General features: G+C 37.8%; 1 protein-coding gene across 1 annotated transcript in view; it reads right to left on the reverse strand.

Moving 5' to 3' along the window:
• The window catches only part of oxsr1b (oxidative stress responsive kinase 1b), a 62,645-nt gene that overhangs the window by 5,577 nt on the left and 34,828 nt on the right, over positions 1 to 22,240 (reverse strand). Inside the window, exons 5-17 of the mRNA XM_038293711.1 lie at positions 13,983 to 14,038; positions 13,679 to 13,788; positions 12,247 to 12,348; positions 12,018 to 12,151; positions 11,693 to 11,741; positions 8,766 to 8,831; positions 8,560 to 8,682; positions 4,635 to 4,670; positions 4,297 to 4,476; positions 3,495 to 3,550; positions 3,363 to 3,415; positions 2,951 to 3,019; positions 2,157 to 2,221 (exon numbers count right to left, since the gene is read on the reverse strand). Of these exons, the coding sequence (XP_038149639.1) occupies positions 2,157 to 2,221; positions 2,951 to 3,019; positions 3,363 to 3,415; positions 3,495 to 3,550; positions 4,297 to 4,476; positions 4,635 to 4,670; positions 8,560 to 8,682; positions 8,766 to 8,831; positions 11,693 to 11,741; positions 12,018 to 12,151; positions 12,247 to 12,348; positions 13,679 to 13,788; positions 13,983 to 14,038 (1,099 nt within the window). The remainder of the gene's footprint in view (positions 1 to 2,156; positions 2,222 to 2,950; positions 3,020 to 3,362; positions 3,416 to 3,494; positions 3,551 to 4,296; positions 4,477 to 4,634; positions 4,671 to 8,559; positions 8,683 to 8,765; positions 8,832 to 11,692; positions 11,742 to 12,017; positions 12,152 to 12,246; positions 12,349 to 13,678; positions 13,789 to 13,982; positions 14,039 to 22,240) is intronic.

Below are 22,240 nucleotides of genomic sequence, written 5' to 3' on the forward strand. Positions count from 1 at the left end.
TGAATGGGTTTTGTTTCACAATCCTCTCCAGGGTGCGGTTATCTCTCTTGCTTGTACACTTTTTTCGACCACATCTTTTCCTTCCCTTCGCCTCTCTATTAATGTGCTTGGACACTGAGCTCTGTGAACAGCCAGCCTCTTTAGCGATGACCTTTTGTGTCTTGCCCTCCTTGTGCAAGGTGTCGATGGTCGTCTTTTGGACAACTGTCAAGTCAGCAGTCTTCCCCATGATTGTGTAGCCTATAGAACTAGACTGAAAGACCATTTAAAGGCTTTTGCAGGTGGTTTGAGTTAATTAGCTGATTAGAGTGTGGCACCAGGGGCCATCAATTTTGAACCTTTTCACAATATTCTAATTTTCTGATATGATGAATTTGAGATTTTCATTTGTTGTCATTTGTAATCATCAAAATTAAACAAAATAAACATCTGAAATATATGAGTTTGTATGTAATGTATGAATATAATATACAAGTTTCACTTTTTAAATGGAATTACTGAAATCAATCTACTTTTTCATGATATTCTAATTTTATGACCAGCACCTGTATATATATATATATATATATATATATATATATATATATATATATATACACTATATTGCCAAAAGTATTTGCTCACCTGCCTTGACTCACATATGAGCTTAAGTGACATCCCGTTCCTAATCCATAGGGTTCAATATGACGTCGGTCCACCCTTTGCAGCTAGAACAGCTTCAACTCTTCTGGGAAGGCTGTCCACAAGGTTTAGGAGTGTGTTTATGGGAATTTTTGACCATTCTTCCAGAAGCGCATTTGTGAGGTCGCACACTGATGTTGGACGAGAAGGCCTGGCTCTCAGTCTCCGCTCTAATTCATCCCAAAGGTGTTCTATCGGGTTGAGGTCAGGACTCTGTGCAGGCCAGTCAAGTTCATCCACACCAGACTCTGTCATCCATGTCTTTATGGACCTTGCTTTGTGCACTGGTGCACAGTCATGTTGGAAGAGGAAGGGGCCAGCTCCAAACTGTTCCCACAAAGTTGGGAGCATGGAATTGTCCAAAATGTCTTGGTATGCTGAAGCATTCAGCGTTCCTTTCCTTGGAACTAAGGGGCCAAGCCCAGCTCCTGAAAAACAACCCCACACCATAATCCCCCCTTCACCAAACTTTACACTTGGCACAATGCAGTCAGACAAGTACCGTTCTCCTGGCAACCGCCAAACCCAGACCCGTCCATCAGATTGCCAGATGGAGAAGCGCGATTCGTCACTCCAGAGAACGCGTCTCCACTGCTCTAGAGTCCAGTGGCGGCGTGCTTTACACCACCGCATCCGACGCTTTGCATTGCACTTGGTGATGTATGGCTTGGATGCAGCTGCTCGACCATGGAAACCCATTCCATGAAGCTCTCTGCGCACTGTTCTTGAGCTAATCTGAAGGCCACATGAAGTTTGGAGGTCTGTAGTGATTGACTCTGCAGAAAGTTGGCGACCTCTTCGCACTATGCGCTTCAGCATCCGCTGACCCCCGCTCCGTCAGTTTACATGGCCTACCACTTCGTGGCTGAGTTGCTGTCGTTCCCAAACACTTCCATTTTCTTATAATACAGCTGACAGTTGACTGTGGAATATTTAGGAGCGAGGAAATTTCACGACTGGATTTGTTGCACAGGTGGCATCCTATCACAGTTCCACGCTGGAATTCACTGAGCTCCTGAGAGCGACCCATTCTTTCACAAATGTTTGTAAAAACAGTCTGCATGCCTAGGTGCTTGAATTTATACACCTGTGGCCATGGAAGTGATTGGAACACCTGATTCCAATAATTTGGATGGGTGAGCAAATACTTTTGGCAATATAGTGTATATATATATATATATATATATATATATATATATATATATATATATATATATATATATATATATACGGTATATATGTTTTACTATTTTTCAAGGCTGCACTTTTAAAACTGATGAAATTGTCCAGAGAGCTATTCCAAATAAAATTATTTTTGTTTTACACTTGTGTAAACAAAATGACAAATAAATCTGTCTAAGTTATTCTCCTACTGTCTGGGGAAAAAGAAAAAATCCTCCCCTGAAAGCCGAATAAGTAACAATACTGCAATAGTGCAACTCATAGTATGAAGATGTAAAAAGGGTTTTACTCACCAGTTTGAATGTTACATTTTTATGACCTTGAGGCTCATCGACTATCTTCTGCAAATTAGCAGCAACTAAAAGAGAAGCTATATTTCAGTACAATGAAATAAGAAAAACACAAATGCATCTCTACACGGCATTGTGGCATCATTATGTTATGTTTTCATCAGTTCCTGTCCCTCACCTCCTGTTAAGTCTGTTCTGGAGTTTCTTGGATGTTTAATTTTGGAGTTGTATTTTGGCTGCATTAAATCTACAGGAAATCATCTCTGCCTCTGCATTTTAGCTACAAACTTTACATTTCTCTGAGACCACTAGATGAGACTCCTACAAGTTTTTTTTTCTTTCTAATTTTAATTTAAAGAGTCATAGAGATATCCGGACTTCTCTTTCCAGAGTTTTTAGTAAGTTTACTGTGTGTTAACTTAAAATATATATGTTTATATTATAAATGTTGGTAAATGCTAATCTAAAATTGCACACTTTTCCAGAAGAAGCCTGACGACACTAGACTCACTTTCTTAAAAACAACAGTAATGTTTATAGATTTGCAGGTTTTTACAAATTTTCCTGCTTCAAAATCTGACACCTTTTTCAGATTCAGTTCAAACAGTGATGTTGTCGTAATTTAAAATTTGTGGAGAATACAGAGCAAAACAAAGTGAAAAAAGAACATATATGGATAAATAGAAATAACTGATATCTCTGGTAACAATATTTAATCCAAGTCAAATACTGATATTTTAATCTTTACTTAGAAATGCTAAGAAGTTCAAATGGCTAACACTAGACAGAAAACTCACCTATTACCAAGTCCCTCCCATCCACAAGACCTGCTGACACCAGCTCCTGGGACACTCCATCTGCTGTGTCTGAAAAAAATAAAATATTAGATGACAGCCACACACTGCTTCATCATTTTCAAACATGTCAAACTAGAACAACTTCTTTCTCTCTCAGTCAAAAGGTAACACAACAACTCTCCTTTGACCATTTCTGCTCTTTATGACTTTTTTGTCTGTGCTGCTCAGACAGGGGACCAGTTTTTATTTTACTGATTATCCTGCTCAACTAGCAGATGATGCAGTGCAGAGGGATGCATCTTGTGACAGTCATAAATAAAGGGGAACAAAAGGACACGACCACAATCCAAAATAACACAGTCAGTCTATAGCCTTGATTAATAAACAGCCTGAGAAAGGAAACAATATTTACCTCTTCCTGGCATGAATTCAAAGCGGATGTCATTCAGCTCCTTCTTTGAATTTCTAAAGAGAAACAAGGAAAATAGAAACATGAAATAAAGAAAAAAAAACACATCTAAGATGTTGAGTTAAAAAGACATACCTTAACCTTAATACCAAACTAATGGGAGTGCTAACATCTTCACAGGCTATTTCAATCTGTTCAAAAAGAAATAAAAATTTCAGTTTAACAGAAACTGAACATAAATATAGCAGTTATTCACATATACTGCATTAAAAAGAACATTTTTTCTCACTGTCTGACATAGATTTTTGAAGTGAGGAACATTAAAGAACATTATTACATTTGGAGGTAAAATCTGAAAAGTTCTACGAATAAGCAGCGATGCACGGGAGTGGCAGCATCATGAAGTAGAGTCAATGACCTTATTGATACCGCTGATTTAAGTAAAAATAGGCTTTAAGGATAATAAACCCAATGCTTTTAACTTGTCACAAAGTATTAATGTCAATCCAATAAATAAAAGAGGCTGAAAGCGGAAAAGGTGTTTGAGCAACACAGCCTACAAACCTATTTAATTAGTTCAAAAGCAGGAAATTCAGCTTATTATATCAAATTCAGCTTATTGAAGGAAACCTATAACCTTGATCCTGGTTATATCGTTTAAAGGCAAAGCTACAAAAATAGCCAGGAAATACAAACACCTGAATTAGCAGGAAAATATCAAAACAAATAGTTCAAATAGATCAAACTATTTAAAATGACTGAAAACTGAAAACAAAATTTGACTTTTTGTAGGTTTCAATTGTTTTTTTGTTCCCTACAGAATTTATAAGTCAAGTCTCAACATAACTTAAAGTTCTAAAAAATATAAATAAATAAAAAAGATGAAGATTTCTGTTAGCAGAGAATGAAGTTCTAATGTGAAACTGAGAGTAGTGACCTGAGTGGGCACGACAGCAGCAGCAGGAACACTGGGTGGCGGCGATCCAGCCTGGGCATAGGCGTGAGTGTTGACTTGCATGGGCTGCAGGCAGGGTTGGCTTGCAGCCTGAGGTAGTTCAGCCTGATCTTGGGACACTGCCTGGAGGTGACTACTTAAAGGCTCAGGAGTCTGGAAAAGCTGAAAGAAACTCTTCTGGTTCAACCTCAGCGAAACATTTCAAGAACCAAAAATCTTAAAACTGAAGGTATTTGCTTTGTCAGACAAAAAGTGAAGATGTGCTCCTTTATTTGCCAGTTCAATCATCCATTAGTCATAGAAACAAAGATTAAACCTACCTCTGAATTTTGAGAAATTTCCTTAACTCTTGGTGACTGTTGAAGACAGAAAGAAACTTCAGGGACTTTCAAAGAGACAATGATTGAAAAACAAACTGCATCTTTGCTCATTACATCACATTCAAATGGCTCACTCGTTTACGTTCCTCACAGATCTGTCCAGAGAGTTCAGACTTTTCTAACAAAATGTATTGTGGGGAACATAGATTTTACTTACAAATATTAAATACTTTCAAATTTCAATGGGAGACCTGAGAACCCTGTTAGACTGAGTGTGGTCCTTCTCCAAATACGTGAATGAATGATAAACAGAGAGACTCTTGTTAAGACCTAATGTGTCTGATGTAAACAAAGTGATGAGGTCCAGTGGTTTTTGATCTTGAACAGGTAACTGGTTGATTTTGTTAACTAGAATCTTCCACTTAATTTTTATAGATAAACACATCAACCCACCACAATATGAAATATTCCAGTCAGAAGTATTGGGTCCATGTCATGCCAGAACAAGGAGCCATGCTGAGAACTAAATGGCAGGCAGAAGAGTGTTTAGCATTATGCCTGACCAAGATTATCTTTAATCTCTCTGATGCTTTCAAACCCAAAATAACTTCATCAAATCAATTGTGCATTTTAAAACTAGAAATATCTACAGAGTTGTTTTAATGTTGTAATCAATGTATAACAAGAGTAAAATTGAGAAGTAAACGAGTGAAGACACATCTCATAGAGTACACTTAGTAAGAGAGGCAGGAAAGAAGAAATAAATGAGATTAAAAAGTAATGGATACAGTTCCAAATTGATTTTCTGAACAAAAAGTCAAGTTTCACCCTCGAGGCACCTAAAGGCCCAAAATTTGATGAATTTTTCTAACTCAACTTATGACCACATATTTATTCATATAATTATAGTCACATATTATGTTAAAAAATCTGGATGGAAGTAGCTGAAAAGAATAAGAAGCATTTCAAATCCTATAAAAACATTGAAATTTTACTGTTTTATTAAAAGCTACTTTTCTGAAGTAACTACCCTTAAAAGGTGCCCCAAGGGTTTTTTTTTTTAAATGAAATAAATCAAGCAAAAAGGCATGACGGTTAAATGAAGGCAAACTGACTGCTGATCAGCAGAGGGATCTGCTTTCTGATTCAATACCTGCTCAGAGGCAATGAGCTTAATCCACTGATTTCCATTTATTCACTGGATTACTGATTGCCCATTGGTAGTACGGGGTTAAAGTGAAGCCACCGGCCGGCATATTGGTACTCCCTAATTAGACCAGTCTCAATGTAAACAGTACGTGCGCTACAGCATCGAACTACGATGATGATTTCATTTTCAGGGGGACTTTTAAACTAAAGATAAATTCATGACTTTGACACACAATTGCTGTTTCATAGCATAAGTTGATTACTTTAACTTAGAATTTAAAAAAATAGGCACATTACATTGCATAAAGTTAAGGAAGTCTCTAAATCATGTAATATCACATATGCAAATCCATCACAACAAAATGAATGTGTTAATGGAGCATAATAATACAGATGTGCCAAAAGTGCTAAATTGAAGACGTACATGTAATATACATGTATTAATTACGCATGATATACATATCTCCATTACTTGTAGAAATATTTTGCATGTTACATTGATAGAAAAAAACAAGGCAGGAATTTTACCCATATATATATATTATATATAAATATATATGTTTATAAAGCAATATATTTCAGCAGTATTTTTCAAATGAGATATACAACAAACAATACAGGAATGATGGCATCATCCACTTAAGAATTACTACATTTACATTTCTTAATGAATTACTTTCTATTTTCTAATGTGAGACACAATGTCATTGGCTAACTCAGTCAATATCTTCGTGTCAGTCCAAAATAGCCAGACTAATGTTACGCTACATACTATAATATAGACGTCGGCGTGTATATGGATTTTCTTGGTTAGCACATCCACGATCAGTGAAATTACCTGTGAAACGGCTTCCCAAAGCCGGCAAAGTGCTTGTTCTTACAGCCAAATTCTACACACTAAAGCATTTTTACTGCTTGAGTCCGTGGGAGAGGGGAGTACCAGCATGGCGGACTTCACTTTTTCCAGGAAATCAGCAATCCAGTGACTAAATAGAGATCAGTGGCTTAATCTTAATGCTAAATGCATTGATGTTTTCATCTGTGAGCGTCCAGTTAAACAAGCATGAGCACCTTTACACCAATATTACAAACATTAATCCCACATAGATAGTTAAAGTTCAGTGTGCCGACATGTAACCACTAAACAAAAAAAACAGGTTGGATTGAGATTCAAAAACTCAGAGGTCAGTTTCCTTTTTGAGAATCATCGCAAAGGAGATCAGTGATTTGATACCAATATTAAATTGTGGCAGTGTAGTAAAAAAAAGGGTTAAAAGAGAAAAGAAATTGAAATACAGATGGCTTCCAGGACTGAAATCTCTCCCTGGCAAAGTTTTTAATCTAACCTATACTATCAAATTAAAACGGGTTAAAATGTAAACCTGGTGGTATTAAAAATGAATCCAGGTGGTTTATTTTAATTGCTGAATTCAATTAAAATACCTTTCAGAATTTTTACAAACCTCAAATTCCTTCTTGGCCCTTAAAACTCTCGCGGCTTGGCAGCAGATTCTTAGTAAGACCAGTTTGTCCAGCTGTAGCTGAACTGCAGTCTGACTCCATTTAAACAGCTAACTTTGACGAAATATGTGAACAACCGTATAGAACGATGCCTTTCATGCAAAACTATTTGATCTGCTATTTTTGAAGCTATAATAAAAAATAAAAAAAGTTTTTACCAACATAAACAATATGGCTTCCATTTAGATGCAAAGAAAAGCCCATTTTCAAGCAAATATATTTGCGGTGATAGTGGAGAATCAGGGGGAAAGAAAGCCTGTCTGATTGCAAAAATAGAAAAAGAAATGCAGAAACCTAGAATAATAAATATTTTGGGCCACCTCATATGCTTTTCTTTGGATTACTTTTTTTTTATACACTCAGCACTCTTTAATGCGCCGAGTTAGGACAGTTTACAAAATGAAATGATATCCAGATTGAGCATGCTTGCTGTGCTTTGATTAATACCTTCCTTACCCGTTAGAAGGATGTTTATGGTTTAATATATCAGAATCTGTGCTGTATTCTGTCCAATAACAATTGATGGATTAAATGCTGTTCTGTTAGGTGTTCAGAGTTTGGAATTTCTGTTTATAACCGAACCAACCTTGCTTTCATTTTCTCCAAAACATGAAACATGAGCAGTCCTGCTTTTCTAGCTCTCCACTTAGTAATTAGAAAACATTTATCAGAGCAAGTAGGGCGAAATACTCTGATTTTTATTAGTAGATCATTTTGTAAACTATGTGTAATTTGTATAACTTTGCCATTACGTGCTATTTTGTGTTTGCATTCTACCTTAAACCTAAATAAAATACACTGGATTTTTTTTTGTGTGGAAAGCAAAAGGGTTTAAGCAGTAAAAACACTTTTGCAAATTAATATCCCTGCAGAGCTCTCTGACACTAATGAGAGTTAACTGCCTTTCCAGTGCTTCCTAGCTGTGGAGCATGGAAGAGCCAACAGGTGAGAGTCCTTCCTTGTTAGGGGAGCGCCATCTGTATTTCAGTGACAAGTGAACAACCCTGGATGAAGGCAGCTCGAGCGGGTGGGAGAAGCGCACTTATCGCCTCAGGGCACTAACAGGCTTCACCTGCTGCTCCTTTACATCAGACACAACATACAGAGAGATTCAGTGAGACAACGGACCAACATGATGCAAAACAGAGACAGGGAGGACACTTTCATCAAAGAGCAGTGATTAAGAGACGTGACGTGTGGACTAATACAAAGGGTTAATGTCTACATGTGCTGGAGAAGCAGGTGGGTTTCTCACTCTTAAAGCTGCAACAGCTAGTCTGCCTTCCTCGCTTTCTTCATCGAGCTCGTCGTCGCTCCATTCCCATTCCCCATCCATCGTTTTATGGAGCCGCCCACTGGAACCAGGCACTCGTCGTACCTGAAATGTGTTTAACAACGCAACTGAGCTCATCTTCTTATTCTTGTAAAGCGCGAGCAGCAGATTTTTTTTGCTTCCCTTACCTTTTTTGATCTCTCTGTTATTGTTGGAGCCCTTTGGATCAACTTCTCATGCAAATATTCGTGGGTCTGAATGGAGCAAAAAACAGCGGAACAGATTCCAGTTAATAGAAGATTATCCACAAACTTGCAGATCTTTAAAATATCTGGGTTTAACCAAAATCAGTTTGCTTTAAAATAAGGATAAAGCCTGACATCTACTGTTCACACAGGCATTTGCAGTTGAGATTTACATCCAACAATATCCAGGTTGTACAGGTGCTGGTCATAAAATTAGAATATCATGAAAAAGTAGATTGATTTCAGTAATTCCATTTAAAAAGTGAAACTTGTGTATTATATTCATACATTACATACAAACTCATATATTTCAGATGTTTATTTTGTTTAATTTTGATGATTACAAATGACAACAAATGAAAATCTCAAATTCATCATATCAGAAAATTAGAATATTACTGAAGACCAATAAAAACAAAGGATTTATAGAAATGTTGGCCAACTGAAAAGTATGAACATGAAAAGTATGAGCATGTACAGCACTCAGTATTTAGTTGGGCCTCCTTTGGCCTGTATTACTGCAGCAATGCGGCGTGGCATGGAGTCGATCAGTCTGTGGCACTGCTCAGGTGTTATGATAGCCCAGGTTGCTCTAATAGTGGCTTTTAGCTCTTCTGAATTGTTGGGTCTGGTGTATTGCATCTTCTTCTTCACAATACCCCATAGATTTTCTATGGGGTTAAGGTCAGGAGAGTTTGCTGGCCAATTAAGAACAGGGATACCATGGTCCTTCAACCAGGTACTGGTAGCTTTGGCACTGTGTGCAGGTGCCAAGTCCTGCTGGAAAATGAAATCTGCATCTCCAAAAAGTTGGTCAGCTGCAGGAAGCATGAAGTGCTCTAAAACTTCCTGGTATGTGGCTGCGTTGACCCTGGACCTCAGAAAACACAATGGACCAACACCAGCAGATGACATGGCACCCCAAACCATCACTGACTGTGGAAACTTTACACTGGACTTCAAGCAACGTGGATGAAGTGCCTCTCTTCTTTTCCTCCAGACTCTGGGACCTTGATTTCCAAAGGAAATGCAAAATTTACTTTCATCAGAGAACATGACTTTGGACCACTCACCAGCAGCCCAGTCCTGTTTCTCTTTAGCCCAGGCAAGACGCTTCTGACGCTGTCTGTGGTTCAAGAGTGGCTTGACACAAGGAATGCGACAGCAGAAACCCATGTCTTTCATACGTCTGTGTGTGGTGGTTCTTGAAGCACTCACTCCAGCTGCAGTCCACTCTTTGTGAATCTCCCCCACATTTTTGAATGGGTTTTGTTTCACAATCCTCTCCAGGGTGCGGTTATCTCTCTTGCTTGTACACTTTTTTCGACCACATCTTTTCCTTCCCTTCGCCTCTCTATTAATGTGCTTGGACACTGAGCTCTGTGAACAGCCAGCCTCTTTAGCGATGACCTTTTGTGTCTTGCCCTCCTTGTGCAAGGTGTCGATGGTCGTCTTTTGGACAACTGTCAAGTCAGCAGTCTTCCCCATGATTGTGTAGCCTATAGAACTAGACTGAAAGACCATTTAAAGGCTTTTGCAGGTGGTTTGAGTTAATTAGCTGATTAGAGTGTGGCACCAGGGGCCATCAATTTTGAACCTTTTCACAATATTCTAATTTTCTGATATGATGAATTTGAGATTTTCATTTGTTGTCATTTGTAATCATCAAAATTAAACAAAATAAACATCTGAAATATATGAGTTTGTATGTAATGTATGAATATAATATACAAGTTTCACTTTTTAAATGGAATTACTGAAATCAATCTACTTTTTCATGATATTCTAATTTTATGACCAGCACCTGTATTTGGACCGTAGTGACTTGCTGAGTCAGAACTCTGGATGTTTTTATGGCTGTGCTACAAACAGGAACTTGGTGCCGTTCTGCTTCCCTCTGATTTTGCCTGATCATTGACCAGAGGAATGTTTTTCCAAGTTGTTTCCAAAAGCTGTGAAAGGGCCTTAAAATGTCACAACTCCCCAACTTGGTATATTAATAAACGTCTTCTTAATGACAGAGACAAGCTTAAAAGACAACAAGAAATTCATATGACTAAGAAAAATTCACATGCAAAACATGCCTATTCCACCCAGACAATACAGCCATTAATTATAGATATAATCACCGACTGACTGTAAAAGACTGACAGTATCATATTTTATCACTGAACACGTTTATTCATCATGTTGAAAACCACATCTGTGCTCCTGCAACAACATAACACTGGTGCAAGCAGGGACCACAGTTAGCAAGAATTACGAATTCAGTAGTTAAAATGAGTTGAGCCATGACAGGTATGTTTCCACTTTGCCTTTGACCACTACCAACCAGATAAACCTTTGCCTGTTTGAAAGTCTGATTTCTTATCTGCTCTGGCTCCTGAAGACAGGAGATGATGGGAGGTGTTGCCCCGGTAAGGATGCACACCGACTTCTGGAGCGGTCAGAAGAGGCAATAAGCAGCTGAGGGGCTGAACCCCTACACACAATTGCACGTGCGCTTGTGGGACTGACATGCAGAAACCATTTTAGGGGATAGTTATAGCAGAGAAGTGAACACACCTTTTTGTGTGATTTGCAAAAAAATATTCCTGGCTTAAGCCCTGAAATGCTGATACGGAGTCCTTCCTCTCCACTATCCCTCAGGATGAAGAATCGCTGCAATCAACCTCAGCAACTTGATGTAACCTACTGGACCTCCATCAATCCCCACATATCACCTGACATTTTTCGATCAGTTCAATATGATTGCATTATTCTACAACAGAATGAAGTAGGGAGGCCTAACTTTTGCCAAACATTCTAAATAAAAGACTATAACACAAAAATAAATAAATAAATAAACACAGTTGATCATAAAAACTTACTTTTGCTTTCTGAAAGAATTTATGCTTCAATAATTCTGATGATGTTGGCCTGAAAAAAAAACAAAAAAAAACATGAGGATTAGGACTATTGGTAGCGCTGTACAACTATACTATACATTTTATACTGTCTATAAGACAGTATAAAATGACTCATTGTTGCAAGACTGTTATTTAAAGATTTATTTTCATACACATGCTAGAGAAAACAATTTTTGTTAACTAAAGTGCCACATTCTGCATCATGAAGCAGCTTAACAGAAAGCTCCTCTCTGGAAGCTGCTCTAGAGAAATATGTTGCTCTAGAGTTCATCACCAGACCGTGCACCTTTTCTCTGGTTCCTTCTGTAGACACAGGGAGATCATCTTCCTGAAAGATTTGCCATATTTTTTTACCATCTCCTTATCTGTCACACCAGTCTCCAGACATGGTGGGTCATTCTGCAGCGTCAGCATCAAGACCTGAAAACAGCAAAAAAGTAAATATATATATATAGCACTGATCTCCTGTTTTTCTATTTATTTATCTATTTTTAAGAAATAACACGTTTTCTGACCTTCATTGGTGGGTATTTGTGATAAGGTGCAGCTCCAGTGGCTAGCTCAATAGCTGTGATTCCAAAACTCCAAATATCTGCTTTGAAATCATAACCCCTCACCTAAAGAAGAAAAGTAATGAACACAATTACAACTGGGAGGGGGAAAAAAACTCCAGACATTTAAAAAATATACCAAATAAGCCAGGGTAAGAATATATACTGAGAGCATCAAATACTTTCAGTAAATATTTTCCTGGTTTAGAAAAATAATCTGGTGGCAAAAACATCTTATTGAATTTGGGGCTGTATAAAAAAAAGAGAATCTTGGAATCGCTTGGAAAGTAAAGATGGCAAATATTTTCACATTAATAAGGAAAAACAGGTGAAATAAACTGGGAATTAAATATCTTAACATAACTACTACAAACACTTTAGTGAAAGGTCTTGTATTCTCCAGTTAAAAAAATGTGCAAATGTAAACTGGTTAGTGTAACAGCATAGCTTTGTATGGAAATATTAGACACAATGTGAAACAAACAAATTGATTAGTTAAGATCCAGAACTGCAAAAGAATCAGAGTCCATCAGAGGAGAAAGGAACAACATTCCCACCTAAAACCAGTCTCCTCATTTAGTAGAACTCTGTAAACAATTGTTGGCAGAAATTAGGATTTTCCTAACCTGATAAACCAGACTAAATGTGAGATTAAATGTGTAATTTAGTTTGGCCCCAATAAATGAGACATCAGAAAATTGTTGATGAGAACAACCCGTTGTCTTTCAAACCATGTCTGTGCCTATTGGCCAACGCTCTGACCAATTAGCGCAAAAGACTGACGTAGTAAGCTCAACAGAAAGCTGGTGTGGGAGTGTTAACAAACAATGTCAAATTCGTCTAATCCTTCCAAAGCTGAGTCAAATGAGAACTGTTCAATAGTTGTTGCCATCTTCCTTGTTGTCCTTTCACCAGCATCGCGCAGCTTTGTCGTCACGCCCTCCAAACCCCGCCCACTTCGCATCCAAAAACTCAAAACACATCTCTGCGTTGTGATTGGCCTGCCAGTTGTAGGGCCTGGGGCATTAATCGAAGCTAGACCAAACTCGTACACAAAAAATTTTTTTGGCTGCTGGCTGCTGGGGCTAGTTTACTAGGCTAAGATTTTCCACAAAGGTAACAATTTCTCCCTTCTTATAAAAGTGTTTTATGTTTTAGTTCAAATCATTATTTCCTTTATTTACTATTTCTAAAGACAGGGTGTGTTCTTCTGCAAAAACAAATAAACCAAACAAAAAAACAAAATACTTTTACAACATAAGTTATTTTATTTAATCTTATCAGCTAAATATTGTATTACCAAATGAAAAGTGATTTTCAGGTAATTTAATGCTCAATTTATGGGTGTTTTAGTTCCTGATAATTAGTTTTCTGTTCCATTTAGGACAGCACTGACCTGCTCCATGACCTCAGGCGCCATCCAGCACGGCGTTCCCACAAACGTCTTGCGCACTTTGTTTCGGGTCATGTCACCACCTGTGGCTAAAAAGGCACTGACGCCAAAGTCTGGGGATCAGGGAGAGAGAAGAAAAAAACTAAACAGAAAGGAAGACCAAAATAGACAGGAAGTGTTAGTTTTGTCATGACAGGTAAATTTTTTTTCTACGTGCATAAATATTCATTACAGATACCAAAATTGCCGGGAGGAAGGAAAACAAGAGGCAGTCGGATGAAAAATGTTTTTGCTTGGAAAACAATACCTGCAATCTGCACAGAACCATCATCTCCAAGGAGAATGTTTCCAGCCTTGAGATCTCTGCAAAAATAAGAAATATAAAATTTGAACATAAGTCTTACAGAAAGCCAGCATTTGGTTAGAGCTGACCGTTTTTTTTTGCCATCTAAATTGGTACCTAAGCTCCAGGCTCCTACCCTCACATTTCATTCTGTCTTTCTTGGGGCTATAATATACATGCGTGGTCTGCACTTAATTTGTTTATCCCTGCTCTGCTTCCCTTGTTGGTGATAAGAAGATTCAGGCAGAGACAACTGTCTGCCACACACATTGAATACTGCCATCTCCCCTGCCAGACAGCGTTGCCATAGCGACAGACTTTTAGAGACGGAGACGGCGGGTCAGCCGAAAGCCGGGGATGCATGCGTGAGAATGGCAGTCACCGTTTCTCAACTGTCTTTTATTGACGTTATAAAACAAAAGGAAGAAATATCACGCAAAGATGACACCGAACATAATATTTAAAGATTGCCTCAGCAACAACATATAGGGGACGTCAGAAAAATGAGACCTTAGACTGCTATAAACTATGGAGCAATTTCATGTTGCCACCAGATGGGGGTGCTGGAGTAAAACACATTGCTTCTGATTAAATAGAAGAATCAGTGCTTTGGGGGATCATTCCTGCACACATAGCTTAAATAAACTTTTAATTAAAGTAGAATATTATAGGAACTGTATTAAAATAGAAAATACATACAAACTGCATAGAGAGGTCATTTACTGGGGAGTGTTTAGAAAGGATCAGATCCCAGTTTACAGGCTGCTTTACATTTAAGTGGAGAGGTTCATTTCGCTCAGGGCTTTAGGAAATTAGCACACAACCAACAAATCTTTAAGCAACAAGAGCAGGGACAGGCAAACACCAGAGGGACAAATTTAACACATGTGATGCATTAGCTTGTTTTCACAGCAGAAGACGGGAATTCCCATGTTAAGGAAGAGGAAAACTGGGGCAGGCAGAGCATGAAGCTGGGCAATATATGTACCTGCGCTTTTTGTAAGCAGTTTATCCTCTGCATGTTTTTTTTTTTAAGTCTGAGCAGACCACTGATTGTGTTCTACGTGTTTTGCAACTTTGATGAGTGTTTATGTCTAGACAAGTTTAATTACAAAGCTGTCACGATGATGATTTAATAAAGAACAGAGGTTTGGATGAATGATAAATGAAAAATTTAAAAGAAAAACCTTCATTGCAAGTGGTTTCTAAAACCACAGATAGATCTGTGCAACAGACCTCTGAGCTGGAAATGGTTTCAGAGTGTTAGTCTGTCACTTTGCTGCTGGGTGATACCAGGCTGCATTATCTTCCTGCTTTTTGCACTCTCTGGATATTCGGCCCTCTGCAACAAGTACAACCCAAATACAGGGCATCGGGTTATTTAGGAAGCTGCTCCAAAAAAAGGGTTTGAAGAGGAAACATCCTACAGTTTAAAGGCATTTCTGGGGTCAGATAATGCTTATCAAAACAAAGTATAGATAAATTAATGAAACTTAAAGTTATATTCTAACAGTTTTCAGCTTGTCCTGAATACATTTTAAATAAATGAAAAATAGCGATATAGAGACTGGAGAACCTTTTTGTTTAAATCTAAATGACTGGTGATAAAATGAAAAACAAATCTTTTCTCCAAACAGTGGAATCACCCGAAGGCTGTATGTGAATGACAACCAAAGGTAGCTTTTTAGTAGTGGTGAGGTGCTATTCAAAGAGACCATTTTCTGAACATGGATGGAGAACAAAGCTTCCGTTTAAACCTTTTGACAAATCTTTTTGACTAAAATCAAGCAGACTTAAATTAACAGGTCTGGGAGCAAGATTAGCTGTTCTACTTGCAATGTAAGGTGGATGTTAAAGTATTCAAGAGAAAAAAAAAAAGACAAGCTATTTGGGAATTTTAAATATGTCAGACTGATGAGGTATCTATGGTCAGAATCAGGTGGGACCCAACCATCAACAGCTGTCAAAACACTACATGTAAGCCAAATACACACTGCATTTATTGTGGAGTGATTTTTCTGCAAAAACGTTGTGCACAAAAATGCATGTTGCACACACACATAAACCATGTTGCAAATGCATAAAGCATGTTTCACACTAACAAATCTTATCACTCACAAATAAACATGTTGCACTCAAATAAATCTTATTGTTCACAAATAAAACTTGTGTTACACACTCTCATCTACTGTAATGTCACACACAAATAAAGCTTTTTTTCCAAACAGTCCTTAAAGCTACAGTGTGTAACTTTTAGCGACATCCAACGTCCAGTCTGCAGACCGGAGCAACATGAACACCCCCCCACCCACCCCAGAGAGTTCAGTACCGTCTCAGTTCATCTCTCTCAACTTGCCGTAGTTACTTTTGAACGTAATGGGCGATCTCGCAATCGCTAGTTTGTTGGCTCTGCGCTGCCGTAGCGCAAAGATGTCTGCCTCCATGGCTGCGAGACCTGCTCCTATGTAATTATAAATAACGAATTCTAAGGCAACGCAAATATTATGGTTAAAAGGCTGAGCTCGTAGATGATGATAAATAACATAGTTATGTATAATATATTACATTTCTGACTGTATCTCCCTGTAATTATTACACACTGTAGCTTTAAATATTGCACACACACAAAAATTAGTTTTACAAACCGGACTCTAACATTGCACTGAAAATATAATTTGTAAATTGTCCTTGAGAACAAAACATGGGCGTAGGTTTGCATAGGGACCATAGGGACATGTCCCTACCAAAGTTTTGAACCGACCTAATTGTCCCGACCAATAATTGGATGTGAGCAACATGTTTATAATTTACAGCAGTAGTTGTTGCAGCAGAGGCTTCTTTTCCTCTCGCAGCTCCTCTGCCTGCTCTAGCCTGTCCCTTTCACGTAGCAGCGCAGCGCTGTGCTGCACTGTTTAACTCCACTCTCATTGGTTGTACTGCCTTAGGTTCCGCCTTCTCTCTCTCTGATTGGCTGTTTTCTAGTCCTGGCGTGCTTGGAGCACAAAATTGAAAATGTATTCACACTAGAATGCAGCGGTTACTACAATAAATATTAGGCTACAAAACAAGTCCCAATTAAAAAAAATGAATATCATGTACACTAAAAAACAAAAACCTTTTTTTTTCTTTTATAAAGCGAAATATTCTGAGTCAGCCAGGATTTCTGAAGACACAAAATGGGCAAATAAAGGCTGTTCGATTCTTATCCACAGCCAACTAAAAAAGAAAATGTGAGGGTTTCCTTTTTCCCAATATTTAGTTGCTATTACTGTTTTCATTTTTTATGACTCTTTGAGAAAGTTCAGGTATAATTATTAGCAGGCGTTATTTCTCTTATAGAGTACAACAACAAGAAATGGTGGCTAATCATCTGCTGTTTTTCATTTAAAAAGCATAATTAGGGTTCCACATAATAATAGTTCTATTTTATTGACTATTTATACTTCTAGAAATAGGATAAAGACAATAACAAACAAAGGAAGAATATAAACATTGATTTTATCTTACATAGATTTCCACACAGTCTAAGTAAATTAGTACAAACATTAATGTCTGGTAAAAATGCTTGAATCTGGGTGTTTATTTTGGATAATGTTAAATTACAGATAAGATAGTGTTATATTGTCTTTTATAATTGTTAAAAATTATTTTATATTTGAATACACTTAGGCTCACTCTTAGTGTTGTGTTTGTAAATGATTCCACTAAAAAAGAAAATAGACATACAGTAAGGAGCTATTTAAACAGTCAGACAGTAAGCAATATAGGACAATGATAAAAGGTTGTGTAACATTTAATCCTTTACTATTAAAATTGCACTTATACATTATATGATTATAGGAAACACAGATATCCAGTAATAATGATGCAGGGCAGCTTGTAGGTGAAGCAGCTGCCCTTCAGTGCTTCAGGTGATGTCTAAATAAACCAGGTGAAACTAAAATATTTCCACATGAGGAGTTCTGGATGGAGAATATTGACAGACAAAAATTTTTTTTTAATCTTATATATATATATTGTATTTTTACAATTTTGGTATAATTACTGATCTAAGTTGATTGCTCTATAGGGGAAAGGGACATTTATTTTACATTTATATTATGTTTTATAGTCTCCATTCTCCAGTTAATGATTAATCACATACTAAATTAGTTGACGATTATTGAAATAATAAATTAATACGATACATTTTTTCAGCCCTAGATAAAATACATGAAATGGGCTATACAGAGTAACTAGAGCCCAGATGTTCAACTTTTATAGTGAAGTTAATATTTTAATGAATGTATTATTTTGCTTGATACAGAGAGAGCATAGTAGGTAAAATATAAGAGTGGGGTTTAACTCTGCACAATTGTATATCTTCAAAAGAAAATACTGTATTTACCTTCTCTATTAGTCATGCAAATGAAACCATTTACAAAGTGGAAAACAGTCCTAATTCCACATTCATCAGAGCCAGTGATACTTCAAACATTGATAAACAGCATCTAATGAGTGTAGTGATTATACAATTTTTTATTAATGTAGCAAAATGATGCTTTTCTCTTTTAACAATGAATTCGTCTTATCAGTACGGATGCTCACATCGAGCATAAAAAAGGGCACGCATATTGCAGCACCAATGACACCAGACCAATAGTGTCCCCACCAAAGTTCAAATCAAACCTACGCCCTTGGAACAAAATGATCTCTGCTTGCATACGAAACATCCATCCATCCATCCATCCATCCATCCATCCATCCATCCATCCATCCATCCATCCATCCATCCATCCATCCATCCATCCATCCAGATTTCTCCCTTTCATATAGGCTTCGTGCCACTTGCGCTGTGCGGAGATGCAGGGGAAACCGTATCTGATGGGGAAACGCAGCTCGATGTAACACCCACAAGTTTCACTTGTTTTGATTGTATGGCGCCTCCTGCTGTCGGTTAGTCAGAATGACAATTCTCCAGGTTTCACGTGACTTTTGGCAGAAACTTACCGCGGAGTGTGAAGAATTGTCTCGTACGCGAGCAGAGATCGTTTTGCACTCGGGGACAATTTACAAATTATATTTTAAGTGCAATGTTAGACTCCGGTTTGTAAAACTAATTTTTTGTGTGTGTGCAACATTTAAGGACAGATTGAAAAAAAAGGTTTTATTTGTGTGTGACATTAGATAAGAGTTTGTAATTTATTTGAGTGCAACATGATTTATGTGTGTGCGCAACATGCATTTTTGTACACATCATTTTGGCAGAAAAATCATCACTCCATAATTTATCAAGCAAAAGCATAAAGTACTTGTACGGAAGTTCTGAGGTTAAGATTAACTTGGATTTATTGACCACAAACAGTTTTTTAATCCATTTTTTTTTATTATTATTAATCTTTTTTAGACCATCCAGTGCAAGGGCAATATGCGTCTTTACAGCCTGTTAAAATTACTTTCAAGAAAATGTATATTTCAGATACAAACTGCTATTTTAAGGTGCATCTCTGCTTTAATATCCTTTATCATTATATGTGGGGAAAAAAGCAATCTATGAGGAGTGATCAATGCAATCTTTGTGCCCTCATTTAAAAGCCATAGACGCCATGGTTCACTGCAGCAGATCGTAATGCTCTGAGAAAGGCTGCAGAGTGCAGGCATTCATTAACATTCACACAAGACGAAGAGGAGGATGGAGGAGGAGGTTCGCTGACACAGTGCACCATATAAGTTCAAGATAAAGCCTCACTAGATGAGTTGGAAAAACAATCCTATAACTCTGCTTTAAATTGCCTTAACAATCACTGTTACACGGACTTGATTTTAATGTGCAGAGGCAAATTAAATCAAAATCTTCCATTTTTTTCTGAAATAGGGAAGTGGATATTGAACAGTACACAAATCCTGCCCTCATAAAGTTATGACATACTGATATATTAGCCGGCTAGCAGCCAGGTGGGAACAGCCATGGTATGAAACTGTCTAGGAGATTTATCATTTTCATCTGGCAGCCATGCACCTTGCAGCACCAATGGGTCAACTCCTAAGACATTACATCTCAGTGCCAGGCTCACTGTGTTCCTAACAGAGCTGTAAAAGAGGCTTTATTGGATGCTCTGTGGGCCATATATAGGAATAAAATAACCTTTTCCATCCTCGCCCCTGTTTAAGAATACCCTTATGGCCCGCATATTATCTTTCCCCTGGAACTACATTTTGATAGCTTTTTCCATACTGCTGAATTTCATTCCCATAGCTATTAACTGAGAAAATAGACACATCTAAAGCATGTCCTCTAACACACAGCAAATATCTCTCATTTGCTTTTCAAATCTCTTTTAGGCAGATTTCTCTACAAAATTAGTACGTTTTAAAATTTGGCACCTACAAATGTTTTAATAGGATTGTATGCGTTGCATATAGTTACAAATGAGAGTTTTATGCATTTGTATTCAGCCCAGCTCTGTCAAGTTTCATTCCCATTACAGCTGGAAGCTATTTTTCGTTTTTTTAAACTTCCTTTTCAACTACCTCTGCTCATCAAAAGACTGACACTTGTATCCTTATTTCATAGCCAAATAGCTTGCTTATAGTGAAATTAGATCTGGAGCATCTGGATACATGTGTTTCAAGGTCTTCCTACAAACCTTAGAGTGGATTTACATCTGGGCTTTGGGTCGTTGTACTGCAGGAGGGTGAATATTCTCTCCAGCTCAAGTCTTTAAAAAAAAATTTTCTTCTGGGATTGCCATGTATTTAGCTTGAGTCATCTTCCTGCCATCTCTGTTCTTGTGAGGAACTCAATTGCCACATCATGATGCTGCCACCACTGTGTTTTGCATTGAGAATGGAGATACGCAACGTTAGTTTTCAGTCCCACACAGACCTTTGTATGCAAGCCAAAAATTTTCATGTTTTTATGTGACTGGAATCTGTTCCTACCAAATGTCTGCTGTGTTCCTTACATGGTTTCAGGATAACTGCAAATGGAAGCTCTTACGGATATTTTTTAACATTGTTTCTTTACATGCTGCTCTTCTTTGGAGATTTGAATTTCAGAGTGAATGACTTGTACGAGTTTCACAACACATCACAATATTTTCCTGCAATATCAGTGACTAATGAAATAAGCAGTGACATTGGAATAAGTTAAATTGAGCTCTAAAGTATTTTTAGAGCAGGAAGTGAATGCTTCTGAAATAGTTATATATTGCACTCAATAAGTCATGAATCCTACTTTTAACTTTATTTGTTTAATTCCCGGTGAAATTGAACAGTTGTTTTGAAAGAGGCTTGTTTTACCTGATGTTTTATATGCACGGCAAAAAGTGATGCACATGTGTGAGTTTGCGCTTGTGAGAGGGAAAGTCCTTGTGCATTCGGCTTGTTTACCCCGGTCATCTGAGAGAGCAGTGCAGGCATCAGGCAATGTGTTTGGACCTCTGCATTCAGCTGAAGCTACAAAAATAAAGAATCTTTTGGCTTAAAGCACCTAATAAAAATAAGTGATTGTGTGTACAGTTTGTAATTACTGGTCCGTGAACTGTTGGGGTTTTAACGAAGGACAGCCGCACATATAATGGGTCTGGTCTCGGTTCTGTGCTACAGGTGTGGGTGGATAGGGGTTCGAAAAATATCTGAAGTCATCTTAAATCATTATAGAACTGATGTTTGTTGATGTATGAAATAATGCTAGCATCAGCACTTTTGCAAGACTGCAATTTAAATTCAAAATTCCAGTTCAGGTGTGAAGGGGAGACTTTTTTAACTGGAAAAGAAATCTGGCATTTCTCATGTGATATAATGTCCACCTGTTGTAAACATTTCGGTCCCTGGTAAAGACTTTCCAAGCTGCTGAGAAAAAGGAGGTGGAACGCTTCACTGTCTTGTGGTAAATGCCTGCAGCCGAGTCTGAACCTCGGTCAGTGAGGCTCTAATTGCTTTTCAGCTGTCCGGTGACGGGTGGAAGAAGTCGTGTGACATTTCCTTGCTGTCCTTGTTCTCATGGATCCACAGTCCCAGAGCCCTCTCCTCATCCTCTAGATCTCCAAATGACATTAAACACCCAGTGACACGTTCACTGAGACAGCCCCCTCCTCGGCAAGAACATACATTATTTTCCTTCTATGGGACAACCTTAACTTTTCTTTCTCACGAATCACATTAGAGCCTGAGGATAAGATCTAATAAAGCCGCGATCTTCTGACATTTTTCTAATGAGTTCCTAAAAGGGCAACAACACG

Source organism: Cyprinodon tularosa, unplaced genomic scaffold (genome assembly GCF_016077235.1).
Source record: "Cyprinodon tularosa strain WSP-4 unplaced genomic scaffold, ASM1607723v1 ctg33, whole genome shotgun sequence".
Taxonomy (NCBI): domain Eukaryota; kingdom Metazoa; phylum Chordata; class Actinopteri; order Cyprinodontiformes; family Cyprinodontidae; genus Cyprinodon; species Cyprinodon tularosa.